The following is a 20380-nucleotide window of genomic DNA, read 5'->3' as shown; positions in this document are numbered from 1 at the left end:
TAAAAGAGGCAACCAACAGAATTGGGGGATAGGTGCAGATGACGTATCAGATAAAGAGACAGTATCCAAAATCCATAAAGAAATTATCAAACTCAACACCCAAAAAACACATAATCCAATAAAGAAATGGACAAAAGACATGAATGGACACTTTTTTAAAGAAAACACCCAGATGGATAACACACACATGAAAAAACATTCCACAATATGCATCATCAGGGAAATACAAATCAAAACCACACTGAGATACCATCTCACCTATCAGAATGGCTAAAATGAACAACTCAGGAAACAACAGATGTAGGTGAGGATGCAGAGAAAGGGGAACCTTTTTGCACTGATGGTGGGAATACAAACTGATGTAGCCACTGTGTAAAACAGTATGGAGGTTCCTCAAATAAATAAAAATAGAATTACCCTACAACCCAGCAACTTCACTACTGGGTATTTATCCAAAGGATACAAAAATGCTGATCTCAAGGAGCATGTGAGCCACAATGTTTATGACAAGTGCTATCAACAATAGCCAAATTATGGAAGGAGCCCAAATGTCCATCAAGTGACATTAACATTAAAACAGACGTTGTATATATGTATACATATGTATACACACACACACACGCGCGCGCACACACACACACAATGGAACACTCCTTTGTGATGCAGAAAAAAGAATGAAGTCTTGCCATTTGCCACAACTGGGATGCAACTGGTGTGTATTATGTTAAGCTAAATAAGTCAGTCAGAGAAAGATAAATACTGTATGATTTCACTTACATGTGAAACAAAACAAGGAAACATAGAGAAGGAAAAAGAAAAATAAGATAAAAACACGGAGGAAAACCGTAAGAGACTCTCAGATACAGAGAACAAAACTGAGGGTTGCTGCAGGGGTGTTGTTTGGGGGAATTATCTAAGTGGGTGATGGGAAATGAGGAGCACACTTGTTGGGATGGGCATTTACATTAATATTAATTGATGGATCACTAAATTCTACTCCTGAAATCATTATTACATTATAGGTTAACCTACTTAGATTTAAATAAAATTTAAAAATTAAAAAAAAATAATTAAAAAAATTTTAATTAAAAAAAGAAAAAATACTCTATGATCTCGTAATGTTTTCCATGGTACACACCATTCTCAGAGCACGGTCCGTGTCCTACTAATTTCCCAACACTGAGCCTTTTTGCCCATATATGCTAACAGCTGAAGTTTTCAGTACACCTAGCTGAGCTGCCTGGTGAGGGTCTCCCCATGCCAAAACAAACCAGTGGAGTCTGTAAGAGGAAACTGCTTAGTCTAATGTGTAGGTAGTAATTCAAGGAATCAAGAATTGTGACTAATACAGTGAACATTACACCATGAAAAGCTACTAAACAAAGCTCCAATAACTGATGTGAAAGAAATGAACTCTAAGACAAAGAATTCAGAATAATCCTGAACTATTAGAGAAGTTCACTGAACTACAAAAACATCCTGAAAGACAACAAAAGAAAATTAAGAAAACAATACATGAAACACGTATGTTCAACAAAAATACAGAAACCATTAAAGAGAAAAAACAAATTCTCCAGTGGCATAACACAATGACTGATTGAATTATTCAGATTAGAGCTTCAACAGCCATCTCATCACACAGAATAGAGAATCAATGATCTAGGATTATAGGAATCCCAGAAAGAGAGGAGAGAGACACTGGGACAGAAAGTATATTTAAGGAATACGAGCTGAAAACTTCCTACACTGTGCAAGAGATATGTACATCCAGACCCAAAGAATCCCAAATAGGTTGAACCTTTTCAGGACTATAGTAAGATTCATTGTAGTTACATTATCAAATTTCAAAAATAAAGAGAGTTTTGAAACCAACAAGAGAAAAATAACTCATAATATCTAAATGAGCCCAAAAAAGAATACGAGAATTCTCACCAAGATTTTGAAAGCCAGGAGAGAGTGGCATGATATACACAAAGTAGTGAAATAAACTTTCAACCAAAATGCTATTAGTAGCAAAGTTATTCCTTTTAATAAGGAGGACATAAAGATCTTCCTGAACAAAAGCAGAAGTGGTTCATCACCACTGGATCTACGTTATATGAAATTCTAAATGGTGTTCTTCAATCCCAAATAAAACATGCCAATTAATATCATGAAAACATAAGAATTTACGATATGTCCTGGTAATTGAAAATACTTTACCAAAGAAAATCCTCTAATATTGTAATGACAGTGCTTAATTCAGCATTCTAAAATAAAGTTCACAAACATGAATATTAAAAATAATCAAGATGTATTAATTTGTTATTGAATACACATGTAAATTGTAACTATTAATAATCCAAATGTGAGGGGAGAGAGCTAAAAGTATAAAATTACTATCAATATGTTATTGGGGCGCCTGGGTGGCGCAGTCGGTTAAGCGTCCGACTTCAGCCAGGTCACGATCTCGCGGTCCGTGAGTTCGAGCCCCGCGTCAGGCTCTGGGTTGATGGCTCGGAGCCTGGAGCCTGTTTCCGATTCTGTGTCTCCCTCTCTCTCTGACCCTCCCCTGTTCATGCTCTGTCTCTCTCTGTCCCAAAAATAAATAAAAAACGTTGAAAAAAAATAAAAAAAACAAAAAAAATTACTATCAATATGTTATCAATATGTTATCAGTTTAATACACAATGGTAAACACCACATGGTGACCACCAAGGAAAAACATGTAGCAGATAGATAAGGCATTAGGATAAGGAATGAAAGCACCACTAAAAGAATTTGTCAAACACAAAGGGCATGCAAGAAGGAAAGATCTGTAAAACATTTGGAAAACAATGAAATGGCAATACTAAGTCCTTATCAATCACTAATTACTTTACACTTACTTAAAAAACTAAGTCTCCAAACAAGCGATAATTATAATCAATATATAAACAATATAATCAATATAATGTATAATCAATAATAACAGAGAGGCGAAAAAATAAGATCCAATGATATGCTGGATACCAAAATACATTTTAGCTTTCACAGCATATACAGAATGAGAGATAAAAGACATAAAAAGATATTTCAAGCAAATGGTGACCAAAAGAAAGCAGGGTAGCTCTATTTATTTTAGACAAAATACACGTTAGGCCAAAAATGGACAGAGAGACAAAATGTTATACAACGATGGGCCAATCAATCAAGAATGTAACAGTTTAAAATATATATATGCAGTCAACATTGGAGCATCTAAGTCTATTAAGCAAACAGTGACAGAACTAAAAGGAGAAATAAGTACAACACAGTAATAGTTAAGAACTTTCTTTTCATACACTGTTTTCAAAACAGAGAGTTCATCCAGACAGAAAATCAATTAGGAGACAGATTTGAAAAACAAAACAAAACAAAACAAAAAACAAAACAAACGAAACTACTGAGTTAAGCATACAAAGAATCTTTTCTAGGACAGATCATGCATGCCATAAAAATAATTCTAAAACTGCAAAAAGACACAAATTACACCAAGTCTCTTTTCTGACCACAATGGTATCAAATTAGAAATCAGTGGCAAAAGAAAAATTCACAAATACATGGGAATTGAATGACACAACCCTGACTAACTAATGGATTAAAAACTAAAAAGGAGAGAGACATTTTTAAATTACTCGAGACAAATGATAGTGGAAACAAATGTAACAAAACTAAAAGGGCTGTACCTAAAACAGAAGTTAGAGGGAACTTAATGGCAATAAATGTCTACATTAAGTAGTATCTCAAGTTAACCTAATATTACACTGGAAGAAAGCAGAAAAACCAAAACTAAGACCAAGTTAGCAGGATATAATGGATATCAGAGCAGAAATACGTGAAAGAGAATGAAAAAAAAAATTAAGTAACATTAGCAAAACAAAAAGTTGGTCCTTTGAAAAAATAAAACTGACAAACCTCTTATACACTAACAAAGAAAGAGAGAGAACACAAAATTATAGAGAAGACATTGCAACAGATACCACAGAAATACAAAGAATCACAGAGACATCTACGAACAATCATACACCAAGACATTGGACGACCTGTAAGAATTAACTGAATTTCTAGAAATATACAGCTTACCACCAAAGAAACATAAAGCAACAAAAACTTGAACAGACCGAACTAGTGGTAAGGACATTGAATAGCTAACCAAAAACCTATCTACCAAGAAAATCCAAAACCTAACGACTTCACAAGAGGAAAACTATCCAAAGAATTAGTGCCAATTATTCTCAAACTTCTCAAACTCAAACTCTCATCTTCTCAAAAGAACTGAAGGTGAGGAAACATTACCAAACTCATTTCACTAGGCCAACGTTCTTACCTTTATAATAACAAGAAAGTTACAGGCCAATAGCCCTTGAATATGTGTGCAAAATTTCTCAGCTAAATACCAGGTAACTGAATTTTTAACAGCTTCTTAAAAAGATTTCCCATGATAAAATGGGATTCATCCCTGGATTGCAAAGAGGAGTCAACATATGGAAATCGATCAGTGTCACACATCACATTAACAGAATCAAAGATGCAAATCACATGATCACCTCTAACAGTTGGGAAAAAAAAAAGCACTTGAAAATAGTTAACATCCATTCCTGATAGAACTTTTAACAAAGTGGGCTGAGGGGGAACATACCTCAACATAATAAAAGCCACAAAGGAGAAGCCCATAGTCAACATTTAACTCTACAGTTAGATGTCAGACTATAAACTTTAACTGGTTTCAACGGCCAGCTTATTTATTATATCTTGATTCCCTCCAGTTTCCCCCACCAATTTTCTTTTCTTCCTGCTTCAAATTCAGATATTTCCATTCCTCCAACTTTAAGCCCTCTATGTTAAACAATTTTTTATGTTTTATAATTTTTGAGAGACAGCAAGTGCATGCGCAAGAGGGGGAGGGGCACAGACAGAGACAGAGAATCTGAAGCAGGCTCCAGGCTCTGTCTGAGCTGTCACCACAGAGCCCAACGTGGGGTTTGAACTCACAAACTGTGAGATCAGGACCTGAGCCAAAGTCAGGCGTTTAACCAACTGAGCCGCCCAGAAGCCCCAAAGGCCTTTACTTTTTGTTACCCCAGTCTTCTCCATTCCCTTTTATCCCCCATTCTCCAGTTATGTCTTTCTCTCTAATGTTTTTCCATGCTCTTCAGACTTTGGTCCAAAACAGGAATAGATCCAGCTTTTGTGGCATGTGAATCTTACACAATTTAGAAACCACTCTCAAAGAAAATGATGAAATTTCAAAGTTATACAGCTAAGTAAATATATATTGAAACAGGTAAATTATATTTATGGCTGAAAAAATAACATATGGTGATTATGTATCAGGATCATGATTGTAGCTGATTATAACTATAATTTGCATTTACTGCTAAATACTTTTTTATATTGTTTTTCTTTTCCATATATCAATACATCATCAAGCTTTCAAGAAAGGTACTATTTCCTTTCAAATGTATTCAAACAAACCAGAATGTAGAAACAATTTTTAACACCTACATTCATATTATTATATATTAATAATATCATGTATTATTCAGGTTATACTGAATGCAGATTTCCATAGATATGGATATACTAATTATGAGTTCCATCAAAAACTGCACTAGTTCCCTTTCCTCCCAACCCTTGCTTATCTTGGGATGAAACTTTGAAGAAGGTAATGTGACGACTTATATATGCAACAACCTCTGCCCTACACCAAGACAGGGAGAGAAGCAAATACTTTCCAATGAAAATTATTACTCCTTGATAACAGTCTCCAGGAGAACAGTAAGAGTCAGAAATCTTAAAATTCTGGAACATCTCCATAATCACAGTCTAAATCCTTGCTTCTGAAATATAAAAGGTAACTAATTCCACACAGGTAATACTCTAGGTATACAGACATCATTTAAGTCTTAAGACAGACTTATTCTTTGATCTAGTCTAAGCAAAATGTGTTTAAAAAGCTCTAACCATGCAGAAGGTTATTTACATTTTATCTACAGTGCCATAACTGAGTTTATTCAATCTTTTAGAAGGCAATCTTTCCAACACCCTCTGAACACACCGGCTCCCTATGGATTCCCTTTGTGTTTCCACAGATGGATGTCCATTCCCGTATTATGACATCTGTCTTATAATCGGTCATTTTGATGCAGTGCATTTCCTAAAGTTCCCAGAGACAGAATAGATGGAAATTATATTTTTATGACTTTGTGTGCCTGATATAGGACAATTTCATGTATATATCCGAATAATTATTTTCTTAAGCACATAAATTGCACCTGGACATCATTTTCCTTAGAGAACTGAAGACAATGTAATCATATTCAAGTTCCTGCTACTGAGCAATCAGATGCCTTGTAGCCTCCAGTCATACATTCTATGAGTTTTAGTTTCTCACTCTCTCAAGGCTTTACAAATTTTTCTGTGTCTCTTATCTAAGATTTCATGACAATATACTTTGATGGGGTCTAGTTTATCTTTTTTTTAAATTAAAATACCAGAGTAAATCTTTTGCAATGTATAAATCATATTCAATTCTCAACATTTTTATTCAACTGTTTCTTTGATTAATCTTTATTTCAAATACTTCATTTTCTCTATTCTTCTTTTCTCCTATCAAATATGGCTTCCTATTGAGAGCTTCTAATTTCTCATTGTTTTAAAAGAAAAAAAAAAGCTCAATCATAACTTGATTTAATCTTAGGAACCCAAATCAAAATGTTAGAGAAAGGCATCCTCAGAAATTTTTGGAAAAAAAAAAAAAAGGTACTTGGAGTCAACAGTGATATGGTGCAATGAATATTTCTATAGGAAATTTCTAGAAAAAATGAATATTATTTACTATATTCCAAGGGGCATCATTTATATCATGGTAATGAAAAATAGGCTCTAGAACTACTTTCCCTATTGCTCTTAGAATTTCGCTGTTTACTACTCATACATATTCTTTCAGATGAACTTAAAAAAAATGTTAAGGTTTTATTGATACCAATATAGTTCACAAATTTGGTTAAGATTACATGAACTTCCAAAGTAATTAAGAAGAGCTGATTCTTTTACATCATTAGAATATTGTGTCAAATGCTCTACAATGATGAACGGTATTTTCCTAGTAAAGAGTCAAATGTGTGTAATTTTCTATATAAGACAAAAACAAACACGGAACAAAACCATCATTTACATTTTTTTACTGGGAAAATGTAACTCTTCTGAAAAAAATAATGTATTCACAAAATTATAAAGTAAAAATACATGTGGAATTCAAGTGGAACACTGAGGAATTTTAGGGACTTGAAACTAGTCTACATAATACATGTCATAATACCTTGTCCAAACCCATAAAATGCCAACCTTGAACACTAAAATAATCTATGGGATTTCAGAAATAATTATGCATCAATGGAATACTAACAACTGTAATAAATGTACTGCTCTGGTTGGAGTTGTTCATAATGAGGGACCCTGTACCTTCTGTTCAATTTTGCTATGATTCTAACCCTGTTCAATTAAAGAGAATGTATGTGCTGTCTACGCTAGAATCTTTTTTAATAGGGGGTGAGGTGCACCTGGGTAGCTTAGTCAATTAGGAATCCGACTATTGATTTTGGGTCAGGTCATGATCACAAGGTTGGTTAGGAGATGAATCTCCACATAAGCCTCTTTGCTGGGCATGGAGCCTGCTTAAGATTCTTTCCCTCCTTCTCTGTCTGCCCTTCTCCTTCTTGCTCTTTCTCTTTCTCTTTCTCTGTCTCTGTCTTTGTCTCTCTCTCTCTCTCTCTCTCTCCCTCCCTCCCTCCCTCCCTCCCTCCCTCCCTCCCTCCCTCCCTCCCTCCCTCTCTGTCCTCTCTCTAAAAAAGAATCTTTCTTATGAAACGAGGAGCTGTTTTGAAAATATGCTTTCTCAGGATGGCCCGGGTAGCTCAGTTAGGCATCGGGTTTATGCTGAAGTCATCACCGTGGCACATCAGTGTGAGCCCAGCACTGGGCTCTCTGCTGTCACCACAGAACCCACTTTCGATCCTCTTCCCCCCTCTCCCTCTCCCTCACCCTCTCCCTCTGCCCCTCCCCTGCTTGTTCTCTCCTCCATCTCTCTCAAAATAAGTCAACTTAAAAACAGATAGAAAATATGCACTCTCAAAAATCAAAGCCAAAACATACGTGCCTAATCACAAGAAAACTGTTTCTGTGTGGTATTATCAGCATTTAACTACTCAGGAAAATATAGTCTTTCATGATTCCCTTTTCAATTGTATTACAAACAATGCTTACTGTTCTCTAATTGGGGATTTTTGCCCCTGAAGATCATTTGAAATATTAAGAAGAATTATAACAGAGAACAATTAAAAACGGTATCTTCATAGTTTAATTAGCATAGATGCTCATGATGAATCCATTAGAGGGATAAAAAGAAGTAGCAGTGTGACATGTACACTAGTAATCTCAGTAAATAATCAGTAAAATGAGACAAAACTAAGTGTTACATGTTTGCATCATCACATAAAACAACATGGTTGTATATAAACTTGTTTATTCATTTCAGGATTCTGAAGTGAAAGGACTGAGATTATTTTTTTTTTAATTTTTAACTACAGCTCTGTACTATTTCACTTGTTCTACTGGCATATACTGAGTTTTCCACGTGTGTTAAGGGCCAAAAGTAATAAAGAATTCACACATATACATGAAAAATTAGTTATGATTAGTTATTATCTTGCTTCAATTCCTCCAGTAACATTAAATACTCAGGTGTAGCCTGAGGATTTAAATCATTTCGGCCCAACTTTACCTTGGGGGAATCAAGTGAATCTCATGTTATTGTAGAGAACCATAAGCATCTAATTGTCATTACATAAACATAAACATGTGTTTCTTTCCCTCTGCTTGTATCAAACTTTAGTTATTACCTTTCAGCAAGGCCACCCCCAAACCGGCAGAGGCAGGATTAAAAACAAAACCTCTTTTCTCATCCATTAATACTTTGATCACGGAGGCGCCATACTGAAGTTCGACACTAAGGAACAGGTTCAGTCTCTTCTTTGAATGCTGACTAAAACATGTTGGACATACTTATGTATAGATTGTCAGTGCCTGGGCCATCTATGAAAAAACTAAGTCACACAGTAAAGTGCATATGAGGATGTATAACTTCTTGTGGCTGCTGTAACAACTTACCACACACATCGTGGTTTAAAAAGACACAAATAATGTATTTTCTCCAAGCCTGAAGGCCAGAAATTCACATCAGCATCCTTGGGTAAGAATCAAGGTGTAGCAGGACTTTAGTCTCTTCAGAGGGTTCAGAATATCTTCTAGCCTCAGGTTCTATCTTTACATCACCCTTCTCTTTCTGTTTCTTTTCTCTGTCTCTCTGTCTCGGGGGTGGGGGGGGGGCAAAGGGGCGGGCACCCTGTATGTGGATTTCTGTGTATAAGCTTGCCAAGCCTCTCTCTCATAAGGAAAGTTGATATGGATTTTAGGGCCCATCATATAGTCCAGGATGAGTTCCTCAGCTCAAGGTCTTTCACCACATCTGCAAAAACCTTCTTCAAAATATAGAAACGTTAGTTCCAAAGCATAGTAAGTTTACGGACTTATCTTTGGGGCCCAATTTTCAACCTACAACACAGGGTAAGAGTCAAAGCCGCTGGATACGAGGAGACATCCAGCCAATTCCTGTGTCATTATTTCAGAAGTTCCAACAATGGATGCCACTAGACACAAAGGGAGTTCATCGCCTATTATATCCCAACAGCTCCTTACACACTAGACATCAAGAAATGATCTCTGGGATATCAGTCTACATTTTTCTTCTGTGCTTCATTTATGCCATCGCATCAGAATGTTACTGTGTTTCTCTATTCCACACAATCCAGGAGCTTTTGTACTGGTCTTTTTTCTTTTTCAATCTTGAGAAATAGTTTTAATAAAACAGTTCACTCAACTATGTCATAACAACATCACACCATTGCCTCAAACTCAGTGCATGCGTCCATTAGCTATGTGAGTCCCGGGTGGTTAACATCCCAGGGCTCTAATGATGACTGATTGGGATTCTGAGACATCAGAGATCAAACAATGTGCACTGGTATCACAGAGATAAAAATGGCAAGTACTATGTTTTAAAAATTCACTTATACACAAATGATTGATCTGTCAGCATACTCATAATGCATAAACACACCATTATTCAACAAATGAGCTTTCTCCATAAAGTATGTATTAAAAATATATTTTATCAGGGACCATGGGTGGTTCTGTTGGTTAAGTGTCATCTGACTCCTGATCCCACTGTTTTTAGGACAGAGACCCACATCTAGCTCTGCATTGAAAGCAAAGAGCCTGCTTGGGATTCCCTCTCCTCCTCTTATCCTCTGCCCCTCTTCCCATTCGTGCTCTCTGTCTCTCTGTCTCTCTGTCTCTGTCTCTGTCTCTCTCTCTCTCTCTGTGTGTCTCTCTCTCTCTCTCAAAATAAATAAAATTTAAAGTAAATATTCTTTATCAAGGTAAAATTGTTATAACTTAGAAGTCTAAGTAAAATGCTATCTTAAAGATCATTTGCTTGCCTTTTTAAATTCAGCTCTAAGAACACAACGTCCAAGAGTTGACTGCCACTGAAGTTTCCGGCCACTGTGTCTGCTTAAGTAGAAATTCTTGAAATTTTTCTGAAGTCTTTCCATCTGGAGGAAAGAAATAAAGAAAAATTGATATACTGTATACCAATCAAAGTCCTACTTGCAGCCCTAGAATATTATATTTAAAAACATATGTCATGACCATGCATGGTTTCCCCAAGGGTATGTAACACATTTCTGTGGAGAAAAGACTGGGTGGGGGCCAAAAAGACTTCTGAAACAAGGAAACAACCTCTGTTGATTCTTCTAGTTCAACTGTAGTGCATTCAGTAACTTACAGGAAATCCACCAATATGGCAATACAATTATACAAATTAAATAAATCCATGGAGAAAGAAAGTAAAGATAATTGCAACTGAGGTGCCACCAGGTCCCGGTAAGAGGAACAACCAACAGGATGGGTAATTGATTTATGGAGAAGAGAAAGCTAAAACCAAAGCTGTATGGTAAGAAAGCTAAAAACCGGTAGCAGTTGGGAGAGGGGTTTCCATGATTACTAAGTGGAGCAATCAATAGATACTGAGTGATTTGTTGATGACTTTTTCTATCATATGTTTATGTGGTACATGAGTAAATATTTTTACTGATACACAGTAAGAGAAATAGAAGTCAATACCAGTAAATGCAAAGCATAAAAGCAAAAGGAAGCCAGGCTGGTCGATTCAAAATCTACAACTGACTACATGAAAAAGACAGACTATTTAAACTATGAACTACTGAATTATTTAACACTGAACTATTTTACCTGTGTGCCCCCCTAAAAACTGTATGACTACATTTCAAAACAGAGAACATTAAGGAGACATTTATATGAACGTAAAGTATGGCCTAAAGACTTATTAAAGAGTAAAGGCTGGGGTGCCTGGGTGTCTGGGTGTCTGAGTCAGTGAAGTGTTGACTTTGGCCAGGGTCCTGATCTCATGGTTCGTGAGGTCGAGCCAAGCATTGGGCTCTGTGAGGACAGCTCAGCGCCTGGAGCCTGCTTCAGATTCTGTGTCTCTCTTTCTGCCCCTCCCCTACTCATGCTCTGTCTGTGTCTCTGTCTCTGTCTCAAAAATAATAAACATTAAAAACTTTTACAAAAAAATTAAAAAAGATTAAAAGGTACTTGAAAATTAATCTACTATATAATATAATAATGTAAACAGTGAATTTCTTACATCTGGGGGTAACTGGATCTCCTTAGGGATATAGGTTGGCCAAAAACTCATCGTCAGAATATTCACAGTTAAATCAATGTTTCCTGGTATATTTTGGTTCTTCGTATACTGCAAAAACGTAGTGATGTAATGAATGTAAGAATTTTGAAACTCTTACATAGCTATAACTCTATATTAGAAATGCATTACTAAAATTAATCTGAGTAATAAATTACTCATTGAAAATACAACCTGCATTTAAATGAAACAGACATTTTCATTTTAATAAAATGCTTGAAAAGAACCAAGAACGTGCAGTCTGGTTGCCTCAATTAATTAAACATAGAATTAAGCTTCCACTGTATTTTCTAAAAAATCCATCTTACCTCAAATGATCTGAAGAAAATTATGAAAAAGATACACACAGAGTCAAAAATACTGAAACTAAAATGTACATAGCAAAGCAATGGAAAGCCAAGTAAGAGTAAAAAAAAAATAAAAATGGTTACTCAAAATATGTTGTAATCAGTTCTTTAAATATGCGGTGGGAAGGTTATAAAAGTATGAACTTTCTTTCAAAAAACACAAAAAGTGGAGTCTTATTTAAACTTCCTTTAATATGTCTCTAATGTAAGTATAAATCTTAAGGGAACCAAACCATTCAAGAACTTTATACTACATTAAAAAATCTCTTAGGCTAGGAATACCTGTTTTAACTGAATCATGATATCTTTGGAAAGCTCCATATCTTTAAACATTCCTTGAAGTTTATTAGTGAAAGCAGTTCCACATTCTGTAAAATATTTAAAACAACCAATTATAGGTGGCATTGGAGAACACCACCAAGCAGGGAACTACAAGAGTCCTTTTCCCTGAAATAAACACTGATAAATCTTGGGAAAGTGTCAAGAATATGCCTCATCAAAGTTCTAAGAGATAGCCAAAGGTTCTTATCAACCAAGTGAATATTTAACCAGAATATAGTACATATGGTATTTTACCTCAGTCAAATTCTACCCATTTTCCTGTTCAAAAAAAATCCTGTACATGACTGTTTGTGCTTCTACTGTGAGTTCCTGGTTCCCAACGAATCATGTTTGGACTGGATTTAGGTAACCTAGAGTAACTGACTCAACTCTTATCTGTGTGAGCATCCATACAAAGCAAGCTTGCCAAAAACATTCACAGACAAATAAGTACACTTTTCCTCTCTGAAACACAAATAACCATTGGGGAAAAAATTATACATGCCGACAGACTAGGAGGTAAAGCCAGAAAGTGGAATATTCAGGAATAATAAATATGAAAAGCACAGGCAAGTTAAGGAAATCTAGTAGGCTCACTTGTATGGCCTAGTAAGGCCACTCATAAGCCCAAGTCAGAAGGCACGTTAAGAAAAAATTGTGTCAAATTATTACCTCTTTAAATTCATTATTTTACCTCTTTAAATTCAGGCTCGGTGAAAGCAGAACAGAAAAGCTACTAAGAAAACATTATCATAACTGAGAGTAAAAAAAAAAAATTACCTAACACAGAACCAATTTTAAAAGACCAATATAAGCTTTTCTTTTTCCTTCTTTTTTCTTTTCCCTTATCCTATCTGTGTCTGTCTGTGTGTGTTTTTTTCTCTTTTCAAGGGTTTCAGAAAATCTGTCCGTTACCAGTACCTACTGAGATAATTCAAAGGAGCCTTCATTACCACACACCAGAGAAAATATACTCTGAAAAAATGGTAGGAAAATCACAAAACAAGTGGACAACTTCAGCTCACAAGAGGCAACAACAAAGGCTGGACAGGGAGAATATCTTCTTTCTAGAGTTACCATTTATTAGTAAAACATAAAATAACTAGCACTGGTCTAAACTACAGTAATAGATACTTCAGAGATATCCCAAAAAAGGAATACTATTTTTATTTAGATGGAAAATTGCCATTTTTAACAAAAGCTGTAAGACATACAGAAAGTACGGAAATATGGCAATTTATAAGAAAAAGAAATTAACAGAAACTCTTTGGGAGGGAGTGTAGACATTAGACTTACAAAAATGACTATAAATCCACTATCTTATACATAATCATGAAAACCAATCAAATAAAAGCATCCAATGTGACAGTCACAAAGAAAAACAATGAAGAAAAATAAGCAGAAACTATAATACCTCCGGACATGGGTTAAGTGTGCCAATGTATAATTAGCGAAGCTCAGAGATAAAATAGTGACAAATGGGAAGAAATAATACTTGCTACATTAAATGGCAGACAATAACCTACACATGCAAGAAGCTGAATTAACTCCAAATAGGTTAAATTCAAGCAGTTCTACACTGCACCACATTATAATAAAAATGTCTAAAGACAATTTTCAAAACACCTAGATAAACATGATTTGTTCATAAAAGAACACTCAATAATATGACTGATATCTCCAAAAAACAGGGACAGTGGGACAATATAACTAATAAAAGGGAAAAACCTCAAATACAAAATCTATATTCCTAAAAAGTAATTCAAAAATGAAAGAGACAGTAAGACCAAAAATGGTGAGGGGCTGGATTCAGTTAGCTCTGTCCTACAAGAAATGATAAAGGAAGACCTTTCAAGCTTAACAGATGGTATATCAAAGGTCTAAGAAGAAATAAGGAACGCTGATAAAGGAGGCTACATAGGTAAATATAAACCCAGCAGTATTATATTTTTGGCTTGGAACTCCTCTATTTCCTACATGATTCATTGAAGAAAGCAATATTTATCATAATATACATTACAAGTATATCCACAACTGTACATAATGTACTATATATAGCATAAACACATGCATAACATACACACAGAGTTACATTTATTACACATACACATATTTCACATACATTACATATACATTTCTATATTATTATATATTACATGGTACATTATATATGCTTTTTGCAATAATTTTCATACTATATATTTATTAAATTTACATAGAGTCTTATAAATATACCATGAAATATATAAATATATCATAAAAGTACATATTACAAATACTACATTTATATTTATATATTATGTATATACATACATATTCTATATACGATATTGGCCACGCAATATATGAAGGTAACTTTTGTAATAACATAAATACAGGACTAAAATACAGGACTAAAATTTTGGGGTAATATCAGATCTCAGTTCCTGTTAATTTGAACTACTGCACTTTGTAAGTTTAAGATACTAATTTCTTATAAAGTTTATTTATTTATTTTAAGACAGGGACCATGCAAGAGAGGGGACAGACAGAAAGAAAGGGAGAGACAGAATCTCTGGCAGGCTCTACAGACAGCCACACAGGACTCAATGTGTGAACTGTTGAGAGTGCATGACTTTAGGCGCAAAAAAGACTTGTACACTTAACTGACCGAGCCACCCAGGTGCCCCTAAGATACTCATTTCTATTTCCAAAGGAACACTTAGGAAAATAAAAGATGTAGATAAAACGTTGTGTGAGAAAGAATTCAAAGCACAAAATGAATTCAGTTAAACACAAAATGAAACAATAAGGGAGAAACTGTGAAACAGAAGACACAAAATGCACAGAAAGTAAACATCAAATTGGCAAGATTCCTTAACAAGCAATAATTAAATTTCTCTGTGTGGTCAATTTTATTTATTTTTTTCTTTTCTCCCGCCCCTGTCACTTCTCTCTTTGTATGGGATAAGGCCTACGCCATCAACACTGCCCATTTAGTTTAGCTAGTGTTATTTCGTTGTAGCTAGTGTTTATAGTTTTTTGATTTTGTTTATGTTTTGTTTTCATGCTTTTGCTTTGTTTCTTTTTTGTTTTTCTTTGTTTGTTATTGCTTTATGTTTCTTTTTGTTTGTTTTCCTTTCCAGGGCTACTTCAAGGAACAAATCAAAGAAAACCTGGTGGAAGGTCCAAAACATCACTATGAGAAGGGAGACAAAGCAACTAAAGTCACCACAACAGACAGCAAGTAACACTCTCCAAAAAACATGTCATGTAGGGCCAGGCTCTCGACACGGTATAATCCTTCTATAATATCGTAGCGCTCACAAGTGCAGAGCACGTAACAAGTTTTTCAACCACATAAGAGACAGAAAACTAGCCGAATGATGAAACGGAAGAATTCTCCTCAAAAGAAATTCCAAGAAGAAGTGATAGCTAAACACTTTATCAAAACAGATAGAAACAATGTAACTGAACAAGAATTTACAGTAACAATTGTAAGGTTAATCGCCGGGCTTCAAAAACGCACAGAAGACATTAGACATCCACTGCTGCAGAGATGAAGGCACTAAAAAATGGACATAATGAATTAAAAATGCTGTAAATAAGGTGCAAAATAATCTAGAGGTAGTGACTAAGAGACAAAGGGAGAATAAGTGAAATGGAAGAGAAAATTATGGAAAAAGATGAAACTGAGAAATACAGAGATAAAAAAAATTCTCAACCACCAGGGAAGAATTAAGAGAACTAAGTGATTCAATGAAACATAATGATATCCGCATCACAGGAGTTCCAGAAGAAGAGAGAGAGAAAGGGGCCGAAGAAGGTGTGCTTGCACAAATCATTACTGAGAAACTCCCCAATACAGGGAAGGAGACACACACTGGAATGCAGGAGGCGCAGAAAACTCCCCTCGGATAGAGTAAGAATCAATTTTCTGTATGACATATTATAGTGAAACTGTCAAAATTCAATACAAAGAGAGAAAACTGAAAGCAGCTAGGAACAAATGGGCCCTAACCTACAAGGATAAACACAAGGTAGCAACAGACCTACCTATTAAAACTTTCTAGCCCAGAAGGGAGTGGCACGAAACAGTCAATGTGATGAACAAGAAAACTATGCAGCCAAAAATCCTTTATCCAGCAAACCTGTCATTCAGAATAGAGGGAGATATAAAGGTTTTCCCAGACAAACAAAAACTGAAGGAGTTCATCACCAACTAACCAGCCCTGCAAAAGGACTGTGAGTGCAAAGGTGCAAAGACCACAAAGGAATAGAGACATCACTACAAGCATGAAACCTACAAATTACAGTGATTTTAAATCCATATCTTTCAAAAACAACACTTAATGTAAATGGACTAAATGCTCCAAACAGAAGACATAAAGTATCAGAATGGATAAAAAAAGAAGACCCATCTATTTGTGGTCTACAAGACCCATCTATTTGCGGTCTACAAGAGACCCATTTTAAACCTGAGGACACCTTCAGATTGAAAGTGGGGGATGGAGAACCATCTGTCATGCTACTGGAAGTCAAAAGAAAGCTGGAGTAACCATACTTATATCAGAAAAACTAGATTTTAACTAAAGATTGTAACAAGAAATGAGGAAACACATTATATTACAATTAAGGGGTCAAGAACTGACAATTATAAATGTTTAAGCACTGAATTCAGAAGCACACGAATACATAAAACAACTAATCACAAACTTAAGCAATCGTATTGGTAACAGTGTGGTAACTGCAGGGGATTTTAACACTCCACTTACAACAAGGGACAGATCATCTAGGCAGACAATCCATAAAGAAACAGTGGCCCTGAAGGATACACTGGACCAGATGTACTTCACAGATATAGTCAGAACTTTTCATCCCAAAGCAGCAGAATATACGTTCTTCTCAAGTGCACAGGGAACATTCTCCAAGATAGTTCACATAATGCGTCACAAACAGCCCACAATAAATATAAGAGAATTGATATCATACCAGCACATTTCAGGTCACAATGCTATGAAACTTGGAATCAACCACAGGATGAAGTTTGGAAAACCCCCCAAGTGCATGGAGATGAAAGAACATCCTACTAAAGAATGAATGGGTCAAATGGACATTGAAAGAAGAAATATTTTTAAATATGGAAACAAATGAAAATGAAAAGTAACGGTTCAAATGCTTTGGGATGTAGCAGTGCAGTCCTAAGAGGAAAATACACTGCAATCCAGACCTATTTCAAGAAATAATAAAAACCCAAATACAAAATCTAACAGCACACATACGGGAACTAGAAGCAGAACAACAAAGAAACCCTAAATCCAACAGAAGAAGAGAAATAATAAAGATCAGAGCAGAAGTAAACAATATAGAACTCAAAAACAAAAACAAAAATCCAGATCATCTTAATTTCTTAATCAAATTAAGAGCAGATTAAAAACAAAATAAAACAAAACAAAACAAAATTGATAAACCGCTAGCCAGACCTCTCAAAAAGAGAGAGGATCCAAATAGATAAAATCATGAAAGCAAATGGATTTATCCCAACCAACCCGTCAGAAATACAAGCAATTATCAGAGAATACTATAAAAAATTATATGCCAAAAAAACTGGACACTCTGGAAGAAATGGACAAGTTCCTAGACACCCACATACTACAAAAACTCAAATGGGAAGAAGTAGAAAATGTGAACAGTGAAGAAATTGAATCAGTTATCAAAAATCTCCCAACAAATACAAAGCCTGGACCAGATGGTTTCCCTGGAGAAATCTAGCAGATATTTAAAGCACATTTAATACCTATTCTTCTCAAGCTATCCAAAAAACAGAAACAGGAGGAAAATTTCTGGACTCATTCTCTGAAGCCAGCATTACCTTATTCCCCAACCCAACAGAGACCCTACAAAAAAAGGAAAACTACAGGCTAATATCCCTGATGAACACAGATGCAAAAATTCTCAACAAGATACCAGCAAATCAAATTCAACAGCATATAAAAAGAATCATTTACCATGATCAAGTGGAATTCATTCCTGGGCTACACGACTCATTCAACATTTGACAATCTATCAATGTGACACATGACATTAATAAAAGAAACGATAATAACCGTATGATCTTATCAATAGATGCAAAAAAGCATTTGACCAAATGCAGCATACTTTCTTAACAAAAACCCCCAAGAACGTCGGGATAGAAAGAACATACCTTAACATCATAAAAGCCATATATGAAACCCCATAACTAGTATCATCCTCACAGTGGGGAAAAACTGACAGCTTCCCCCCTGAGCTCAGGAGTACATGGATGTACACTCTCACTACTGTTGTTTAACATAGTTTTGGAAGTCCTAGCATCAGCAATCAGACAACAAAATGAAATAAAAGGCATCAAAATTGGAGAAAAAGGAGTCAAAGTTTCACTTTTGCAGATGACATGATTACTCGACATGGAAAACCTGGAAGACTCTACCAAAAAGCTGCTAGAACTGATACATGAATTCAGAAAAATCGCAGGGTATAAAAATGTACAGAAATCATTTGCACTTCTATACAATGCCAGTAAGGAAGCGACAGAATAAATTAAAAAAAAAAAATGATCCCATTTACAATTGTACCAAGATCCGTAAGACACATAAAAATAAGTCTAACCAAAGATGTAAAAAATATGTATGCTGAAAACTATTGAAAACCTATAAAGGAAACTGAAAAAGACACAAAGAGATGGAAAAATATTCCATGCTCGTGGATTGGAAGAAAACAATATTGTTAAAATTTTAATACTGCCCATAGCAATCTACACATTCAATGAAATCTCAATCAAAATTGCACTGGCATTCTTATCAAAGCTAGGACAAACAATCCTGAAACTTTTACGGAACCACAAAAACTCCAAATACCCAAAGTAATGTTAAAAAAGAAAACCAAAGGGGGAGGCACAAAAATCCCAAACTTTAGCCTCTACTACAAAGCTGTAATCATCAACATAGTACAGTACTGGCACAAAAACAGACACATCGATCGATGGAGTAGAATAGAGACTCCAGAATTGGACCTACAAATGTAGGACCAACTATCCTTTGACAAAGCAGGGAAGAGTATCCAATGGAAAAAAGACAGTTCTTTAGCAAACGGTGCTCGGAGAACTAGACACCAATATGCAGAAGAATGAAACTGGACCACTTTCTTACATCATACACAAAAATAAACTCAAAATGGTTGAAAGACCCAAATATGAGAAATAAAACCATCAAAACCTTAGAGAGTTTGCCTTAGAGACAACAAGCTCTTTGACCTCAGCCACAGACGGCAATTTTTTGCTCCATACATTTCCAAAGGCAAGGGAATTAAAAGCAAAAAGGACTACTGGGATATCATCAAGATAAAAAGTTTCTGCACCGAAAAGGAAACAATTAACAAAACCAAAAGGCAACTAACGGAATGGGAAAAGATATACTTGCAAATGATGTACAGGATAAAAGATTAGTATCCAAAATCTATGAAGAACTTTACCAAACTCAACACATGAAAAACAAATAATCCAGTGCAGAAGCTGGCAGTAGACATGAACAGACACTTTTTCAAAGAAGACACCAAGATGGCCAACAGAAGCATGAAAAGATGCTTAGTGTCCCCCCATCATCAGGGAAATGCAAATCAAACCCACACAGAGATACCACCTCACGCTGGTCAGAGTGGCTAAAATGAACAAATTAGGAAACTATAAATGCTGGTGAGGATGTGGAGAAACAGGAACCCTCTTGCACTGTTGGTGGTAATGCAAATTGGTGCAGCTGCTCTGGAAAACAGTGTGGAGGTTCCTCAAATAATTAAAAATAGAACTAACACGACCCAACAATAGCACTACTAGGAATTAATCCAGAGGATACAG

At 35.4% G+C, this 20380-nt stretch overlaps 1 protein-coding gene across 1 annotated transcript in view; it reads right to left on the bottom strand.

Annotated features, from left to right (window-relative positions):
- Window positions 1-20380, bottom strand: part of LOC145715078 (cullin-4B-like) — a 137977-nt gene that overhangs the window by 45054 nt on the left and 72543 nt on the right. Inside the window, 3 exon segments of the mRNA XM_081794661.1 lie at window positions 10560-10673; window positions 11789-11896; window positions 12475-12560. Coding sequence (XP_081650787.1) covers window positions 10560-10673; window positions 11789-11896; window positions 12475-12560 — 308 coding nt within the window.

Source organism: Panthera onca, chromosome Y (genome assembly GCF_046562875.1).
Source record: "Panthera onca isolate mPanOnc1 chromosome Y, mPanOnc1 haplotype 2, whole genome shotgun sequence".
NCBI lineage: Eukaryota > Metazoa > Chordata > Mammalia > Carnivora > Felidae > Panthera > Panthera onca.
The sequence above is the reverse complement of the archived record's forward strand: the minus strand, read 5'-3'. Positions and strand labels throughout refer to the sequence as shown.